We start from the raw sequence: 20,500 nt of genomic DNA, 5'->3' as shown, positions 1-20,500 counted from the left end.
ACTGTAACTACCTTGCAACCCAAACTGTAGTGGCTGTATTGTAACTCATTTTTGCTTCTAACCTTGCCTGTACTGTAACTACCTAAACAGATAAGCATGTTTATGTAACCTATGCCATGATACCTACGGGTTTGGGCATGTAACAAATGCTGTAAATAAATAAATAAAATATGTTTAAGCTACTGTTACAGCCTGTATTCACTTTCAACACGCTCACCTTTACTTTTAGCTCAATGACTGGTTTATTTGCGCTCTCTCTCAGGATCAATTTTTGTTGAGTCTCTATTTGGCAGTAGGTGATAGTTTTCAGTTTAGGGTCTCTTTGAACCAGGTGAAGTCCATTCTAGAAGCTACTTTAAGACTGTATTTGATGGGGTAACTCCATAAGAATTCAAGTCAATTATTGCTTATTCCCAGCAGAGGAACCACATTGTAGCATGGTGGAGTTAGCCTTGTACACAGTAGGCTAAATCCACCAATCTGAACCTGAAGCATCCAAAAAATGGTGTAGCTTCTCCTCTTAGTTCAGTCCTTTTTGCTTCTGAATTTTAATCTTTTTTAAAGCTGTTCAGTCCAGACTCCAACCATTTAGATTTCCATAACTTCAGACTTTTCATAGATTGAGGGATGGAGAGAGTCCTATTGTAAAGATTTGGACATTCAAAGGCAGGTATCTGATACAAGTCAGTCTTGTCTACACAACAATTGCTATTTTCCATATGATTCTGCAGTCGGATACTAACTTTTCCACTGGGTTGATTGACTGTGAATTGGTGTTGATCCAATCCATAATCTTGTAGTAGTCCATATTCTAGACTTAGCACATGAATGCAAACATAATAAGTAGACTCTACTGTGTGCCACATAAAAGAATCCTCAATCAGCTGTTGTTCCAAAAGATTTCCAGCTTCTAGAGTCGTGCACCTCTTTACCACCTGAGAAAATCTGAAGTGCTATCAATGTACATGGAAAACATGCATGGCATCCTGGTAGATATGTTATCATTCATAGTGTGCTTCAGAGATTCAGAAACTGTCAGCAATACTCCTGAAAGGTAGCGTAGTCATGTCATTGTTCGCATTTTTGACTTTCTCTAGCTGAAAAAATGGATTTGACATTAGCAAGAATATTCTTCCCTCCTCAGTATTTCTGAGCTTGAAATTTTGGATCATGAATTCAATTTTAGTTGTATTACTCCTACTAGTTTCAACTCTCTATACCATATGTACTCATAGAAAGTGCTATGAGTGGGCAGACTGCAAAAGTATAAGTATATAGTTTTGTTATTTGGGTGTTTTTAATTAGTTGCATCAGATGCTCTGAAGTTCCTTGATTTGCTCGACCTAAATCAATTTAAGATGAACGCTTTGTGGCATGAAGTCTCTATGTAGGAGACTTAGTAATTGACTGCGTTTCAACTGGTAAATTAACCTACACTGTGACAGTCTTGAACAGGCACAACAAGGAACTTCAGTGCATAAAGGATATGAATTGCTGTAACGATTACTGATTGACATGGGCAACTTGCAGATCACATAGGTGGTTTGAAATATAACCATTAATGACTAATCATCATACACTCCAACTGGAGGTAATAATATCCAACTAATGACTGATCCTTGTACTCACTATAAATCAGGTTTAAGAACAAAGGATCCACATTATTGAACAACTGTAACTTAATTGTTTGTCTAAAATGCAGCATTTGATGCATACACAAGAACACTTAAGAGTTCATGTACTCCAAATTAGTAATATGCTGGGGAGCCATTGCGTGTTGACATACATGTAGGCGGTTCCCCACTGCCAAATTTGGGTCATTTGCACGACGGAGCTCCGTCGTCCAAACTGAGTAAACGTTGCCTCTCATGCTTGCATGCCAGGCAGTGTTTCATTTTCATTGTGAACATTGCTTACCATGCGGGCATGGTAAGCAGTGTACACAATTACAAATAAAGATTGTCTGACATGCGAGCATGGCAGGCAACATTTACAATAGATCTCTATGCGGTGCGTCTGCTTTATGCTGGTGCATAATAAAGCTGGCGGACCCCATAGGGATCTCCAGCATTGGCGCCAGCATGAAAATCCGTACCAATGTAAATGCTGGAGCATTTGTATGGCAGAGAAAAAGGGAGGCGGTAGAAATGCTAGTTGTGTTTCGCCAATCTTCTCCGCCATACAAATGCATGAAAATATGGAATAGCATGATTGAAATTCGTAAAAACTTTACTCAAGGCTTTTAAGACTTTCAATCATGTGATGCCACAACGACAATGAGCCCATTAGTATTATTTTATAGGTACATATCTCTTAGAATGCCTTTAGGGAGCACAAAGTACAAAATACTTGTTGCCAGAGTCTAAGATATCATGTTGGAATGAGAATAAAACTACTGACAGAATCAACCTACAGCTTTTCAGAAGTTGGATTATTTAGCAATATGAAGGATTCATAGTTTTAAAAGAAAGACAGTATTTATGTGAAATACACATTTGAGAGGCCGGTGAACAGGCACAAGTTATTTGCATTTTCAAGAATAGTTATGGCTATGCACAGGGTGTAATGTTCATACCTGCAGCCTCCCAGATTGGTCTGTGAGACTGCCTGACAAAGATTTTCCTACACTCTAACTATTCAGATCTTAATTTTAGCTCAAACACTGCATGGAACAACCATATCTAGACACAATGCCGGCATGCCCTTTTCCTTATACAATTTCTGGGTAAATTCAGTAAGCTACTCATGTACCCTGCCTCCTTTCCATGAACACCTTTGCCAAGCTAATCCTGTTTTGAAGGGTTTATATGTGCGCCTGGGTTAGGGGACAAAGTCTACCATTAGTAAGATATATTTGAGGATAACCGTTGGAAGTGTATGGGCTTCAGCCGAATGATCCAGCAGATGACCCAAGACAAATGTGGCACTCTAGATCCTGAACTTTAATGCACTTTACTTAGGATTGACATACAGACATAAGCTGTCTATGTCCAATCAATGAACCATAGATTTAAAGGTTTTATTGGATGGCTTCGTCAGTAGAATTGCATATGTCGATCACCTGTTTAAAGTCATCGAGGACAAGCTAGAGCTTGTGGAAGTCGGTGTAACCAATCCTGAACAGTGGGTTAAAACAGTATTTTCACAACACAGTTACCAGTTTAACATAAGCAGATTAATCATCTGAAACATCATGCAGAAAATGCTCAACTACATGAGTTTCTAGGACTGCAAAACAGTTGTTTAATTTTGAAATTGAGGCTTGGTTATTTCCAGGTTAAGGATGCAACCCATAATTGGGAGATTAATAACAATCAGAATCTCTGCTGTCTGTGTGGCATCAAAGAGGTATAAACATTGCATCACATGTTATCCACATGCTTCTTGTAGGGATCAAACCGGGAGTCATTTTGAATAAAACATTAGATTTTTACAATCGCAATCAAGGGGTTCTCAGTATGGCAATGGTTCACCCGGCGCTGGACTAATTTGTATTACCTAACCACAGCAATACTATTACATGTCATCTTCAGGATGTGCAGAACTTTGATAACAAATCTATAGAGAGTGTGGACTTATTAAGTTATCTTTTATACTTTGTTATAATCTTCCAATTGCAATCATTTGGTGTGCTTTTTAATGATTCATTTATTTTTTGTTTGCAACATATCTGTGTTTTATTTTTGATAACTGTGTAGCCTTGCTAATCCTAAATAAATGATGGTGATGAAATGATGATTACTTTCTCACTATTAAGTGATGGCTGGCCCGACACATCGGTTATGGGCCACAGACTAACAGCTAAAGGTCACTGAGTCATCACACAAGTATATTTTCCTGCTTTAATCACAATATTATTTCTCACTGCACTGTTCATATTATAGATTTTTAAAAATGTTTTAACGTTAGTTTCTTCTTGCCATTAAGGATAAATCTCAAAGCCTGGCGGTACATTCTGTAAATGCCTTAATGAACCTGGATGATGACATCATAGTGACTAGTATGTATTCAGGGCTCACAGTTGCCCATATGTCTGCACTGACAAATCAGTTTGCTTGCAACATCTTCGTATTCGGAATAACATCAGCATCCAAAGAAGTAGAGCTTCAAGAACTCTTCACGCACATGGAATGCAAAAGTACGTCTTTAATATCTTGTATTATACAAATTGTTTCCATTGTGTAAACATGACATTGTCAAAAAATGTAAAATCCAAGATACTATGAATCATATGTACTTTAGTCTTTGCTGCTTAAAACCCTGGCATATTTAGTCAAGAACAGATTTAACAGATCTCATATCATGCTTTGTCACTTACATGTTTTGTGTAATGTAAATACATGTGATAAATTGCAACGTCATGCACTATGAACCCAATTGAAAATCCTTTTCTTTTAAAAAAATGATTGAAAAATGGTAGACCGACCAGACTCATTAAATATCAGTTACGCCTTTATATACATTGGGTACAATTGATAAACCAATTTTATAATGAATGCAAATGTATTTGCAATTGGGCAAATGAGCAAACTGCACCTTCCCCAAAGTTTGAAACCTCTTTTAGGGAAAAAACAGACATTTTCCACTTTTAGTGTTCACATGCATGTTTCCTCTTCCAGGGATTTGCACAGGTTTTCCTAACTTTGTTTGTGAATTAGGTGCATTTCCATATGCTAAGTGTAACACATCCATATTGCATGTGTTGCAAGTGCTCATGCTGGTGTATCAGCATGCACTTGTAAGCTGTGCATATTCACAAACACAACTTGCAGGTACTGAAGTTTGCACACAAAAATGCAACTCTTTGTGACTTGGCACCACTGATCCTACACCACCTCAGTTATGCTTTTATTTCAAAACAGGGTTTACTTGTGTAATTTATATTTAGGCTAATATTGAAGGAAACATCTACCATTCTCGTTTGTGGAGATTTCACTGTATAAATGAACCACTGCATTTAAACCCTTCAGCACTTGCTGTCTTGTAGAACATCTCGTGTGTACAGGCTCTACCTTCATTTATTTGCTTACTCTGCCATGGAGAGGACTCCATTGTGTTCTCTCCTTTCTCTGGTGAAAGACTGTTAAAAATAGTTATTTTTAGTTCAAAGCATTATATAAGAAAGGACAGTGCTGGCAACACATTACCCGCAACAAAGTTAGAATAGCATAGACCATACATAAGCTTACATGCCCTTTATTTTCCCCATTATTCAAGCTCTTTACTCCTTTACCCCACTATGATGGACAAAACGTTGTTCATAGTCACAAGAAAATATACATCATCACTGCTTCCCCTTAGCCCAGGGCGGTTTTAGTTATTCCACACTTTTATTATCTAGCTTTACCTCTTATGTGAGTGACTTCATGTAAAACAAATTTAAATCCCTCAATCAAATTGGACAGGTTTGTAACCACTCACACTCTGCGAAGTACGATATGTGGGCCCCGGACATTATATAAATTTGCAGTTTGGTCACACACATTGTACAAAGCATGTCCTTTGACATGAATGTCCATAGCTTTTTCCATCATTGCAATATGTTAAGGACGTACGACTTTACCCCAGCTGGCAGCTTTTTCCATGGTGCCTACAAAGAGGATTTTCCTTGTCAAGTAAACATTTCCCGCAGCCCTTTATAGATAGCATCACCAGTGACATGCCCATGCACACTCGCCTGGGTCCTAAGGCCATGAGGTTCCTATGATCAGGCTAATTTCTTTTCACAAAACACCCCAGAATCTTCAGTTTTTCTGCAAGTTCACTATGAATAACATCCCCCCTTTGCCACATTAACTCCAACAGAGGGATAATCTTGATCTATCAAACATCTGGAACTGTGTAGGTATCAGATACCACTGATAGGCAAGCTTTTATCCTATGTCCTTGTGCTGCACACCGATGAAGCTGTTGCTAACAATATTCCAAATTGATTTCCATTCCTCATCCTTTATCTCCCTATCTAGATCTCTTTCCCAGCCCATTCTGTACTTCTAGGTTCACGTTGAACCAAAGTTCTGATTGAAAGTGTAGAGCTTTGAGATAAGGCCCTTTGTCCCCTCGTGCGATTTCACAGATTGGTTGTGTCGTCAGCTTTCTAGTAGCAGAAACACTATTCAAAGGGTGCAGATCCCAATGCCTCACTTGAAGATAATGTAAGCTCTCTGAAGACATTGTAACCTATCTGCCTCAGCCAAACCAAAGTCTCTCTTGCAAGCCTCAAAACATTTAATGATTCCTTTATCAAAAGGATTGGCAAGTTGGGTGAATTATCTCATCCTTTACCTCTTAAAGTCTGAAAAGACATGGATGTGTGTCAAAGGAAAGGGGTCGCGTGTTAGGCTCTCTTTGTCCAGAGGTTATGCATGCTTTCACAGCTATTTTTGTGATAGGATTAACATAAAGAGATGAGGGTCTCTGGGCTTTGCTTAACCAAAGAGCCTCCCACAGATAATGGAATGCCTCAATGTCAGCAAACTCCTACCGTTGTTTAGTTAATATTCTTTTGCACCATTGAAATACGATCCTGAATTGGAAAGTCTGAAAGTAGAGAGCTATAGCAGGACAAGCAACCTCCCTCCCTGTAGATTAACCTCTCTGCAGTAGCTTCTGGGGTGTACTCTGGGACGTCTAAAGTGACACAGGTTGATAAGTCATTTATAAATGCCTGTACACAAATGTATGAGCAAGTCAACTCTAAACAGTACTACTGGCAAAGTCTGGAACATGTCAGTCTTGAAACAATAGTGATTTTTATGTCAGTCAGTCAAACTTTTATTCAGCATAAAAACCTTCAAATACAAAATCCCACATTCAACAAAAAACATACTATATATAAAATGTTATATTGCTGATTATTCTAAAAGTGTTGCAATTAAATATGAGAGCATCATTTATAAAAAATGTTTTAAAAAGGCACAGATAAAAGATCAATTGATCAATACATCGATAAAAACGTTTTTCTTACTATAGTAACCCCATTTTCCAGTTGTACATCTATCTCCTTTTAAATATTGAGTAAAAAGAGCTTTCTTGTGAGGAGAGCATTGCAGCCTCATGCAAATATCCAGAGTTCATCAGCACTATGCCGAACCGAGATTAGAAATGGACATTTTAGGTGGGTTCATCAACTGTTGTTGCCTTCCTTGTAATGGTCTGGCTTGGAGCCTGCAATCTTTGAAACCATGCCCTATGTACATAACGTTCCGTTGCAAAAACAACATTGGGACGCATAGATTACCTAAGGAAGTTCAAGGCCTCATCTGAGCTGCCAACCCCAGCCTCCCTTAGGACAGGTCTCAGGTAAGTGCATTTTAAATTTAAAGTCAAGGGACAAATGAACAGAAAATGCATCGTTGTTTCCCTTGCTGCCCCACATATGGGGCATATGATATGATATGATTGGTTATTTATAACACACTTAATACCCATAGATTTCTAAGTGCGGACCCACGGATTGAACCTGTGCTGCTCCGTGTCGTCTTGCTTCCAAGGCAAGCACGTTGCCCCTGAGCTATCCTACCGGGCCAAACCCTCGTCTCTGTGCTGTTCCAAGATTTTGTAAAAGATGCTGTTTGCAATATCGCCAAACTTAAACAAACATATAAAGATCTTTTGTATGCAGGTGCAATTTTCTCAAGACCCAAACACTGAACATAGTGCAAGTTAATCTGGCCCTAATTTGAGGGACAGTGCTTTCACCTCCAGTTGTTCCCCTGCTTTTATTCTTGCATCTTTTTTCAGGCTCTTGGCAGCCAGTCTAGTTTGTCCCCGTTTTTTTTCCACAAGCCTCTCACTCCTAAGGTGAAAAGGACTTTCCTTACCAGTGGAAGCCATTTGGAGCTTTTTCCCCCGTCTAATGACATAACATGGGTTAGGGCATCCCGATATTACTCTAATCCCTCTGTTTGCCAAAGTCTTAATCAATACACGGCAGGTTTGGGGGCAACCAGATCTCCCAAAACTTGTGTTCATATATGTCCATCTTCTCGGTATTAACACAACCCAACTCGGAACCATAAGTGGATGCAGATGATGCTAATTTCTTATACAGGTCGAGTGCCGGTGATTCTGCACCACTGCCATGCCTATAAAAAAATTATTTAATAGCCCCAGGGTATTTCCCCAGAATGATTCCTGATTTTTCCACCTGAGCTGTCTATCCACCCGACTCTTGGAACTTGACACCCAAAATAATTGAATAATGTAAACTTTATTTTACAGTTATGTGATTATTGATTTTAAGTGTTTGTTGTAATACTAGTGTGTATTCTCAGAGCATATAGTATAGGTGTGTGTGTGTGTGGCATAAGAGCAGGCTGCATAACAGCATGTGCCGTAAGTGTATGGGCCTCATTACATGGAAGGCGGTAACCATGGCGCTATTAGCCCCATGGTTGCCGCCGGTATTTTACTGAGTCCGCCATGGTGGATGGCGGAATTACCGCCCCATTCCAAGGTTGGCGGGGCGGTAATTCCCCATTCACCCTTGGCCCTTCCCCATTCCCATTTCTGCCCCCATAGGGCTCAATGGGAATGGGGAAGGCAGTAATTACGGTACCGCAAATTGCGGTACCGTAATTGCCTCCAAGGTCCCTTTGCGGGTGCCGTCCTTAAAGGTTGGTAAAACCAGCCGTTAAGGTAGGGACCCGCGAAGGGACCTCGTAGTAAGGCGGTAAGGGATTACCGGTACCGGTACCCTTACCGGTAATCCATTACCGCCATCTGTGTAATGAGGCCCATTGTGTTGTTTTGTAATTGCATATTTTGTTAGTTTCTGTGTTGTAAGAGCATGTGTTGCAAGATTGTGTGTCATGTGTGTTGTAGGGGCATGTGTTGAAGGAGCACTTGTTGTAGGAGCACTTGTTGTAGGAGCATGTGTTGAAGGAGCCAGTGTTGAAGGAGTGTGTGTTGTAGGAGCCTGTGTTGAAGGAGCGTGTGTTATAGGTGTCTGCCATAATAGTGTGTGTTATAAGAGTGTGTCTTGTCAGATGGCATGTTATGCGAGCATGTGCCATAGAACCGCATGTCAAATATCCACCTGTCGGATGTCCACATGTTGTGGGTGCATGTGTTGTAGGTACAAGTGTTGTAGATGCACGTGGTGTAGGAGCATGTGGTCAAGGAGCGTGTGTTATAAGTGTCTGTCATAATAGTGTGTGTTATAAGAGTGTGTCTTGTCAGATGGCATGTTATGGGAGCATGTGCCGTAGGATCACATGTCAAATGTCCACATGTCGGACGTCCACATGTTGTAGGTGCAAGTGTTGTAGGTGCACGTGTTGTAGGAGCATGTGTTAGAAGCATGGGTGATAACAGTGTGTGTCGTAAGAGTGTGAGTAATAGCAGTGAATGTCATAGGTGCGCACATCATAGGAGTATGTTTTATAAGAGTGTGCCATAGGATTGTGTGTGGTAGGTGCACATGTCATAGTGCGTGTTATATATGCACGTGGTGTAGAAGGGTGCTTTGTAAGAGGGTGCATAGTTAGAGTTTGTGTTATGAGTGTTCATATACACAATGTTAATATCACAAATGGACGGGTAAAGTTTTAATATAAAATGTACCTCCATTATGCTCATGCATTGTATTCCTCCTAAAGTGTACATTTTTGTATGGAAAGTGTACATATATTCCATCACTTTAAAACTGACATCAAAGTCAAATGTCACTTACCTTTCCTGTGAGTTTTTAGATGTTAATTGTGTAATGTATGACCTGTAAAACTGACATGCTCTGTGTACAGTTCATATGAAAAATATATATTTTATTAGCTTAAGTATCCGGCTTCGCCCAGGTTGTGCATTCTCAGAATTCTTTTCATGTTCCACCGAAAAAGATGAACAAATATTGTTGTTTACCTCAAAGGAAAACGTGGTACATGTTCATTTCAGTAATTAATTGAACACCAAATTTTCATTTATCTCCAATTTAAATTCTCACATGAATGTCATATGTGTATGCTTACTCTGATTATTTGCAGTGTTAGCAATGGTGGCCATTTTCGCTGCTAAACACACACTGCAAATAATCAGAGTAAGCATACAAATATGATAGTCACAGTGCGTGAGAATTTAAATCAGAGGTAAATAAAAATGTGGTGTTCAAATAATTTGTGAAATTAACATGTATCGAGTTTATTGCAAAACGAATCATTGAAAAGAAATACACACTAACTCTCTTCTAAATACATTTTTTTTAAAAAATAACGAAGCCCAGTTTAGCACAGACAGCGCAATGATGAGCACTTTCTACAAATGACATGTAGATGGCATGCCGAAAACCAAAACATTAATTATCTCGGGAATGGGATCACCTATCGAGCTAGAAATAGTTGCATTAATTCTGCAGTGAAATAAAGAACATTCTATGCAAAATGAAATTCATGACCCCAGACCTCACTGTTCATGAGGAGTTACGTCCCCAAGATCAATGCCATATACAAACCCACAAGCCAACACACATATATATATATATATATATATATATATATATATATATATAGATCCATCACTTTAAAACTCACATCAAAGTCTGCCTTGATTTGCCGTTCATGTGTGTTTTTCGGACATGTTAATTGTGTAATCTACAAACAGTAAAACTCATACGCTGTGTGTACAGTTCGTATGACTTGCTTTTGATTTAAGTTTTCAGGAGATGTTAACTTTGTAATGTACCAACTGTAAAACTCATACGGTCTGCGTACGTGATTGCAGAGCATGTTGTAGGTGCCTATGTATGTGGTAGGGCTATAGGGGTCATTCCGAGTTGGGCGGTAAGGGTTACTGGGCACCAGTAAGGATACGGATGCCGGTAAAACCATACTGCCCAATTCCAAGTTCCCTTAGCGGGAACCGCAAAGGACGTGTGGTCGGAAAACACATCCTTAGTGGGTCCCGCAAAGTGACCAGGGCGCTAATTACGGGCCCACTATTTGCAGGCCCGTAATTAGCGCCTTCCTCATTCCCATTGAGCCCTATCGGGGCTCAAATAGGAATGGGGTATGGTTTACTGAATGGGGACTTACCGGGTCCTACAGGGTCGGAATGACCCGGTAAGTCCCCATTCAGCCAGACCGGACCCGGACCCGGTATTGGAGGCAGCCATGGTGCTAATATCATCATGGCTGCCTCCAATCTCAGAATGACCCCCTATGTGTTCAAAGAATGTGTGCTGTAGGGCAATTGTTGTAGGATCTTGTGTCTTAGGAGCGTGTGTCAGATCCTCGTCCCTATTACGGGCAACCATGAGCAAGACACAATTACCATCAACAAGATATATGCCATAATCAAAAACTGGATGGCCACAAACAGCCTGTGTCTCAACGATGAAAAGATGAGGATCCTCATTGTTGGCTCCCCCTCTTAACTAAAAACTCTCCACCCTGACTACGCAGCCATCACCATTGATGGAACACCCATCCCAGCCCTTAAACAGGCCAAATCACTGGGTGTGTTCCTAGATGCCAATCTAACAACGACTAGACACATTAACACCCTATCATCCTCAACCTCGTACACAACTCAACTCATTGCACTAAGCCGTCAATTCTTGACCCCCCCAAAACTGTCTCACACTTGCCCGGGCACTCATATTGTCAAAATTAGACTACTGTAACATTCTCTTGCTAGGCACATCAAATACAATTCTGTCTAAACTTCAACTTTTGCAAAATAAAGTCCTACGAGCAGCCTTGGGTATAAAAAGATCTGACCACATCTCCAGTACCAGGAGAGAAGTACACTGGCTTGCCATTAAAACCAGAATTATCTTCAAAGCGCTGTGTGTGTGTGTAGTAGGAGCATGTGTAATAGCTGCATGTCTCGTAGGAGACCTGGCATTTTGCTGGGTGAGGTTGCCTGGCCTCCCTGGTTCTCAACTGTGCTCATTCCCGCTGAATCAGTTTTCTTTTTTTCTTACCCTCACTCACTTGGCGACCATAGATCGGATTGGCCAGTTCTGAGACTTCTGTTTAAAAGCCTTGCAGATGCTGTGGCTTCCAGGTATTGCCTGCTGCAGGGCTAATTTGCTTTCATGTTTGTTTTAATTTTCTTAAACTTGATAGCTTCAACATCTCGTTTGCTGGCTTTTACTATTTTGTTTCCTTTTACTGGCATATACTGTCATTAGCGTTTGACTGGACGCTGTTTTTTTACATAATCCTCTTCATACAGCTTACTTTCTTTATTTTTCATTTCTCAATTCATTTCATTTTCTTTTTTTTCTTTCCTAGTAACCCGCATTTCACAGGGTGTAGTTGACTGGCTTCCCTGGTTTTGAACGGGGCTCTTTCCCGCAGAATCTGTTTTCTTTTTTTCTTACCCTCACTCACTTGGTGAGACCTGCCTCGCTGTCTGCTGGTCTGCGGGTCGAACTGGCTCCTGCTAATTGAATGTGCAATATGCATTTAGCGCCCTCTAGGAGGCGCAGCATACGGGCGCAGCGGAAGCACCTCTCTCCATCCGAAATCTGGCCAAAGTAAGGCCCATCTGCGCTCATCCGCACGTCCTTCTACTAGCACATTGCAGCATTTCAACCACCAAGAGCTGGTTGGGGCAGCTCCGCGTGGTACTGTGTTTCCCCCTGATTGGCAGCCCGACTCTGTGGCTTCCATACCTGTGATAGTCCCCTCCACCCCCAATGTCAGGCTAAATGCCTTTTGTTTCATGCATGTTCCCTGGCTGCCCACGCAGCTTTTTTGTCACTCTTTGTGCACAGATCACGCCCCCTGCTCTGGTCTTTGTAACTGAAACATGGTTAAAAGATTCTGCAGGCTCTTAGCTCTTCCTTCCTCTCATCTCAGTCTTTGCCGGCTCGTTCAGGGCCCTACCTTCGCTCAAGGGAATACGCTTGACCTCATCTTTGCCATCCCAGTGGACACGATGTGTGACCTTCTGGCTTTCTTGTCAGCTATGCTCACTGCAGCTGATTATGGAGCCCCTCTCACAGCCGCACACCCTCATGGTTGCCTCCCTGAGCTCTGTTTTTTTCTACTGACCTAGTTTCCCTTCACTTGTCCCGTAAACAATCAGAATGGAAATAGCGGATATCCTATTGTCCTATCTCTCTTGTTGCATTTCGCAAAGCCACGGCTTTATATCAACAGGCTATAGTCAATGCTAAATGTTCTCACTATGCTTCCTGGGTTGAAGTGGTGGTGAACTCCAAGAAAGAACTATTCAAAATTGTTCAGCCATTGTTGACCCTTCCATCTTCCAATCAGTGGCACCCTCACAAAGTCTCTGCTTTTGTGCCACTGGAATTTACATTGTGTGATGAGAGGAGGAGTTGGTTCCTCGCTGCCTGTATGGACTGCACCTTACAGAATTCCCTGAGGCTACAACTTTTTACTAAACTCTCACATGAACGGACTGCCTCCCTGATGAGTGTGAGTCGCAGGAAAGCGCTTGGAGGAGAATATTATCTGGAATGTGGGAGGCTGATTGAGCTGGGAACCAGAGAGTGCGCTTCCTTTGTTTGTAGATATACATTTATCTGTGTGTGTATATATAACAACGTCGTCTTTGTGGGTTGGTTTGCGGCGTCGATCTTGGAGACGTAACGCCTCATGAACGATGAGGTCTGGCATCATGAATTTTGCATGGAATATTCTTTATTTAATTGTCGAAGTAATGCAACTATTTATAGCTGAATAGGTCATCCCGTTCCTGAGATAATTAACTTTTTAAAAAAAGATTAGGCATTATGTTTTGTGGTGTTCCACGCGCCATCTACTGGTCATTTGTAGAAAGGGCTCATCATTGCGCTTGTTTTGCTGAACTGGTCTTGCGTTTTTTTTGTTTTATAATTTCACAAAGGAAATACATGATACATGTTAATTTAACTAATTAATTGAAGACCACATTTTTATTTACCTCCTATTTAAATTCTCATATGACTGTCATATTTGTATGCTTACTCTGATTATTTGCAGTCTGTGTTTAGCAGCAAATATGGCCACTACTGCTAACAATACTGAAAATAATCAGAATAAGCATACAAATATGATATTCATGTGAGAATTGAAATCGGAGATACATTAACATTTGGTGTTCAATTAATTAGTGAAATTAACATGTATCACGTTTTTCCTTTGTGGCAAACAACAATATTTGTTCATCTTTTTCGGTGAATATGAACAAAAATCTGAGCATGGACATGCCAGGCAAAGCCGGGTACTTAACTAGTACATATATATTTAGTGACAGGATCTCCCACACTCGAGGGCGATATTACCACTGTGTTTCAGAAATGAGATTAGGACACAATAGGTGAGTTTAAGGGTAATATCACTCTGAAAGTCAAAAGATAGGTGTCAGGATTTTGGTAATGGTTAAAGCACACAGTGTCAGTATTAGACATGAGGAAAGGGGCTTGTGAGGTTCTTAGTAGTGGGTCAACGGAAAGAGGTACTTCAAAGTTACACAAAACAAAGTGTCGGCACCAGTCAAAATGAAAGGTTCCCAAGATCCACAGTTTCCAGGGGTGGACTGGCCTATAGGGAACTCTGGAGATTTCCCGGTGGGCCTCTGCACCCTGGGCCTCTTTTGTGTGGCATATCCAAATGTTCTCATAGGAAAAGCACTGGGCTTACTGAAAATGTGTCATATCGGGCCACTTTGAACTTTATTTCCAGGGCCTCTTTTGGACCCCAGTAATTTTTTCCAGGGCCTTTTTTTGTTCCCAGTCCAGCCCTGATAGTGTCAAAACTCAAGTGTCCACAAAGTTCTCCCTTCACAAGGACGGTGTTTCTTCCCCACAAGTGGATTGTGGGGACAATGTCGTTGGGAGGTTTGATGCTCCTCTCGGCTGTGAGGCTTCCCTAGGCTGTGAAATACAGTTACCAGGTGAACAGGTGTTTCCAATGGCCCTGCAGTTCACTGCCTTCGAGGTTGTCTCAAACAATGAACAGAGTGTCCAGCTCATGGGCCCTAGTCTTCGTTTCTCTTTGGAATAATATTCTTAATAATAATATTACATTTTTATTTGATGGTTCATGATGGTGCACTTCCAAAGGCTCTAATAATAGGTTTTAGGTGCCCCATTAAATGACAACCTGTTTGCTTATGCATTTGTCCTCTTATGCTTCTAAAGGTGGGTTAGGAATTCAGAATTAGATGAAGTTATAAGATTCCATTGACCTCTATTTTTTCAACTGTTTATGGTTTTTGCCCTGCTTTTTCTGTCAAGTGCACTTCCTTTTCACTTCCTGGCAAAATCAGATACATTTTTTCAGCAGAGGAGGTGCAGTGATCGTCTCTTCTCTCACCACATAAACCATGAAGTCAACAGCATGCTTCATAATATTGATCTATTTTCTTTTTCTTTTTGTACTTGTAAAGCTCATACTGACCACAAGTGATTTCTTGGGACTGGCTTGAAGTGGAGGGAGCACATGTGGGGCTTAACTAGAGGAGGCAACAGTGAAAAGTCATGTTTTCAACTTGCGATGAAAAAGAGGGAGAGAGGAATACAAGAAGCTATTTAGAGTCAGTGCGTTCCAGTGAGAAGGGGCAAGACAGGGGAAAGCACAACCCATTTGCAGGTGTAAATAGCATTTACGTTTAGAAGACACAAAATTAGTGATATAGCGATTAAGAGAATGATAGACTGCACATAGTATCTACAAGATAACGCTTTGCTTCATGGCTAGGGTGAGCAAAACAAAATTGTGAGCAGAGCAGCAAAGCCTAAAAACCAGTGGAATGTAAGAATTCTAAGGAACCTTTAGATGATGGTGGTTGCCAGCAGGGAGGGGCATGGTAGAAGACATCAGCATAGTACAGGACAAACTGGATGAGATCCATAGCAGAAAAAATATGGGATAATTTCCTGGAATAGATGGTGAAATGGCAAGAAGAGGAAAACTGGCTGTTAAAGTGAGGTCAAAATCAAACCTAAACCTCAGCCGTTTGTATGACCGGGACCCGCCGTTGCTAAACAAGGTTTAAAGTAATGCTGCCAAAGGTTTGGGCCCCAGAGCAAGCAGAAGTCTCCAAAGACAGCAATCTGTTTCATCATTGGAATTTCATTCCGAGCTCCCAATCCAAATGGATGAGGAACTGGGTATTATTGGTTGTCACAGGTATAGAAAGAAAATCCACATGCAGCAATCAATGTGGGCAATGGACGGACATAAATATTAAAGAGAATAGGTGATAGAGCAGAGTCCTATGACCCACCACAGATAAGAGGACAAGAAAAGTAAAAACGGCAAGCATTATATTGCCATGTTATAGCAGAACTAGCAGTGCCATGGCTGGACAGATGGACAGGGAGATGGGCCACATTCAATCTGCCCACAACACCAATGACTTCCAAAGGTAAGTAGATATAATCAACTGCTGCCTGAATGGCAGACTATGTGCTCCAACATACTGAAAGTTCACTTGAAACAGGTGAAGAAGATTGAAATCCAGAAAGAGTTCTTGAGTTGTGAAGTAAAGCAGCCTCAAGACTTCTTTCAGAATAAGGAATCAGAGGGATGTACAAATACTTAGCCATCACTTAAAAGAGAGTTTCTTAACTAGAGTGGTTAGAACTGCTGTTTTTATTAAGAATAGCATATTATAATAACATGTTATTGTGACAATGTCTGTATCAATACAACCATTATGTATACATTATAGATAAAGGATATCAGTGGTATTGATTTAAAAAGACAAGTAACCACCTCAGAGTTGTGAGAATGATTGAGATTTGGCTGCAGTGTCATGCATAGCAGCTTAGATAGAGATAGAGTTTAAGGACTTTGATAGGATACAGGTGCAAGGGTGAGCCTGATTTGAGCATCTTAAGATATTTCAGAAACTCAGTGGCGGTAATAGGAGAGAAAGAAGAGGTAAAGGCAAAAAAAAGAGGAAAAGGAAGCAGTAAGGAGGGGAAACAGAGTAAGGGTGGATGGAGGACCAAATAGACTCCACCTTGTTGTGAAAAAAAGCAAAGTACTGCCCACAGAACAAAACAGATGAAACAGGGGGAGATAAACACTTATTCCAAACCATAAATAAATATAATTGGGGATTAAGAAAGTCAAAGATATGTGAAGAATGAAATTGCCATTTAGCAAGATTTATAACCTCTTTGTACAGTTTACACTGATGCCATTAAGTCTTTTTCAGAGGGAGCGTAGGAGTGGCACAAGTGGTGCTCTGCCACTTTAGTGGTAGATTTTAGGGAAAGTAACTCTGGTATAGAAAACCATGTGAGCTTGGGAGATCCATTTATAATCTAATTCCCATTTGGGTATAAAGCATGTCCGTTCCTACCTTCCAACTAATAGGAGGACTGAGATACTGCATGTCCATGGAGTGCCCAATTTGAATGTTCAAGAAATTAACAAAAAAAACACCTACACAAGAGGGGTGGAGGTGGGACAACCCAAAAAAGCAGTGTTGTCTGCAAAGAGTACCAAGTTGAAGATGTACAAGCCAATGGCAGTGCAGCTCTTTTCGGTAAGGCTGAGCCTCCCTTCTCCAGCAGGAGGAGGGACTGCTTCCCAATGCGCCTCCTCGTCCCCTGTCACTACTTCAAACTAAAGATGTTTTTGGCAAGCCTTATCTACATCCTGGGCTGAAAGGGTCCACCCTCAGGGGAGATGCTGGACTGTGCATAATAATGAAGAATTATCTGGGTGGTGCATAGAGCACAATCTACCCGATGGTTTCCTTGGCAGGGCCAAGATATGGTGAGCTGGTTTGCGCCAGCATAGCCATTTTCCCACTATGTGTTGACCAGCCTCGAGTGCTCATCTGCTCTTTCCATGTTCATTCATTTAACTTGGGAACAAGACACTCAGAGGCGCAGGGCATCACATCAGTGAGAAATTGTAGAACTCTTCGTAGCCCTGTGCAAACAATCCAGAAAAGGGGAAAGATGGCATCAGTTCATTCCAACACAAAGTCCATGCGGTTCCTACACAAGCCTATGCATTTTATTGTCTGCACCACCGGTCCTGCATTTTAGCCATGTGCCTAACAATCTATCATTCCATACTACATGTGTTCTAGAACCAGGTCCTCAGACAGAGCTATGAACCCTAACATGCCACAGATTTTTCTATATACAGGCCCAAATTGTACTCAAACGTCTACAGGATGGTCTTATCATGATGCTATCCAATTAAAGCAAGCAGTCTTATGGTTATAACTATAGCAACAATACGGTCTATAAGGCTTGCTACATATAATAGCGTAAAGCAAATGTGCTACATATAATAGCGTAAAGCAAATGTTAGCAACTATGAAAACAGCACCCAAACAAACTGTGAAATGAGAGTGCAAGAATGAGTCCCACCAGCACAGTGACAAGTTTCTCAGATGTGTCATGACATCTCTGACTGCAGATACAGCTTTGACCTCAACAATCATTGTTCTGGTTACTTTAAAACTACTGTGCCAGTCAGCAATGTGTGATGTATAGGCCCAAAGACTGTACCTGTGATTACACTCAAAATATGGGGGTGCCCTACTTTGGGTCACCCATTTTTCTTCTATCCCTAATTTTTGACATTGTTCTTCATTTAATGTTTGTCTGGTCTTAAACCCAGGGCTCAGTTTGCATAGAGTAATAGTCCTGTTTCCTCTCAGACCCCACAGAAAAAAACTCCCAAACACACACTTTCCTAATGCAAGTTTGCGAGCCCCCTTGGCACAACTAATTTGTTTTTGAGTTTTGGGACTCGCAAACCTGAGATCCCTGCTCATACTTAAATTACTACATGGGTCCAGAAAAGAAGAACGCTCATGCCCACAATCCTTCAATCGCACGCAAGGACGTCTTAAAATCCAAGATGTCAAATGGCCTCTAAAACAGCCCAGCCCCTTGAAAAGAAAGGGGTGGGGCTGAACCCAGTCACCTGAATACAAACACCTGGACCTCATAGATTAAAGACCAACCTAAGGGGTGAGGTTGAGAGAGTATAAAAGACAAACAGAGGGATGGGGAAGTGTGAGAGTTTTGTGATAGCAGAGGGTTGGCGAAGGAGCATGTTGGAGGCATGGAATAGATTAATTTGGAGGTGGCTGGGGGAGAGGAGGTAATTGGGAGAGGAGGAGGAGGAAGCACATTGTAGAAGAGAAGAGATATTGGTTTGGTAGAAGAAACATCAGATGATGGGCAACATTGGAAAGATTGGGGAGAGAAATATCCCAGAGGTTGGGGACAGAGGGAATGCCCACAGGTTGGGGAGAGACAGCGCCCATAGGTTAGGTAGACCGGTACTCCAGAGGTTGGAGAGAGAGGAACCCCAGAGATTGAGGGGGGAACCCCAGAAGGTTGGAGAGAGATAGAGAGATTCCAGTGTTTGTAGGGAATGAGACTTCAAAGGTTGGGGATAGCGAGACTCAGCCAGTGGGAAAGAGTGGAACGCAGGAGACTGGGGAAAGAACTGAAGGGGGAGATCCCAAGGATAAGGAGAAGTTGGAAAACAAGTGGGGGAGTGATGAAGATAAGAAGAATGGGATATGCTGTAAGGTAGGCCTAAAACCAGAAACTAGCAAAATCAATCCAACCAGCAAAAATGAGTGCACGAATTGCAGGGAAAACAGATTTTATTACATGCAATGTCGGCCTGGAAAAAAGACAAGCTTAGTTCAAAGCATCATCATTAAATGGCGGTGTATATATAGGAGAGAGTCATGAGGAAAGAGTTGACATTGTTTCAAGCCATATGAAAAAACATTGCAATCTTATTGGTGAATGCTTATAATCCCCTACAGATAACCATACATTTGTTAGCCCTATTGGCTCAAACCTTCCCTCGTGACCAGACCAGTACCATTCCTCTAACATTGACATAATGTCTGGGTCAACTGGAGTTCTTCATCCCCATTGGCCACTGGCCTTAGGATCACTTTGTTGCTTACGGATCCCTCTCCCATTAGTCAACCCACCCTCAAGTGTATCATAGCGTACTTCACCCCTCAGATTTAACCAATCCCCTTGTGAGATGTAGACAGTGTGAAAACAAAATCAAATGCCTTATCCTATTCCTATGCGACCGGAACGCTTGACACTGCCTGATGGTTCTCTCCCTTGTAGCTGTACAACTGATAGCTTATATTGCGACTTCTGTATGGCAGTAGCAAGTGAGCCACTGATATAGCATCAGAGGTTCTTCCTCCTAGACCTCAGCTAACCTGCAATAATCTAGGAAGAAACTGTCAAGACTGAACCTAGTGACCCTCAACCTCCTACCAATGGTCATCCATATCTGAGAGCATCAACCTTTGACCCCTAGACCCCTAAACCATATGGAGCAAGTAAAAGAGCAGAGGACAATAACTGTGGACTAGTGAAAAGAAGCGTTGAAGGCTCTTACGATACCTTTTAATGTGAGTGACTATTATCCCCAGAGTGTTTATGGCTTGAAGGACACACATTTTGAGACTGTTGATGCAAGAAAGTGACTTGTTGCTGTTTCCAATCTGAAGAGAAGCCATTCTGCTATTTGCTTAACTTCTTTGTCAACCCAAGGTCAAGCCATCCTTTTGTTTTATT

At 41.3% G+C, this 20,500-nt stretch overlaps 1 protein-coding gene across 2 annotated transcripts in view; it reads left to right on the top strand.

The window, feature by feature from the left end:
• NSUN7 (NOP2/Sun RNA methyltransferase family member 7) overlaps nucleotides 1–20,500 on the top strand; it is a 1,712,923-nt gene that overhangs the window by 1,085,628 nt on the left and 606,795 nt on the right. For both annotated transcript variants that reach the window (XM_069631762.1, XM_069631763.1), the window contains exon 7: nucleotides 3,928–4,138. In XM_069631762.1, coding sequence (XP_069487863.1) covers nucleotides 3,928–4,138 — 211 coding nt within the window. The remainder of the gene's footprint in view (nucleotides 1–3,927; nucleotides 4,139–20,500) is intronic.

The sequence above is a fragment of the Ambystoma mexicanum genome, chromosome 6q (assembly GCF_040938575.1).
Source record: "Ambystoma mexicanum isolate Mex_15411 chromosome 6q, UKY_AmexF1_1, whole genome shotgun sequence".
Classification (NCBI taxonomy): Eukaryota; Metazoa; Chordata; class Amphibia; order Caudata; family Ambystomatidae; genus Ambystoma; species Ambystoma mexicanum.
Note: the sequence above shows the minus strand (reverse complement) of the source record. Positions and strands in the feature narration are given on the sequence as shown.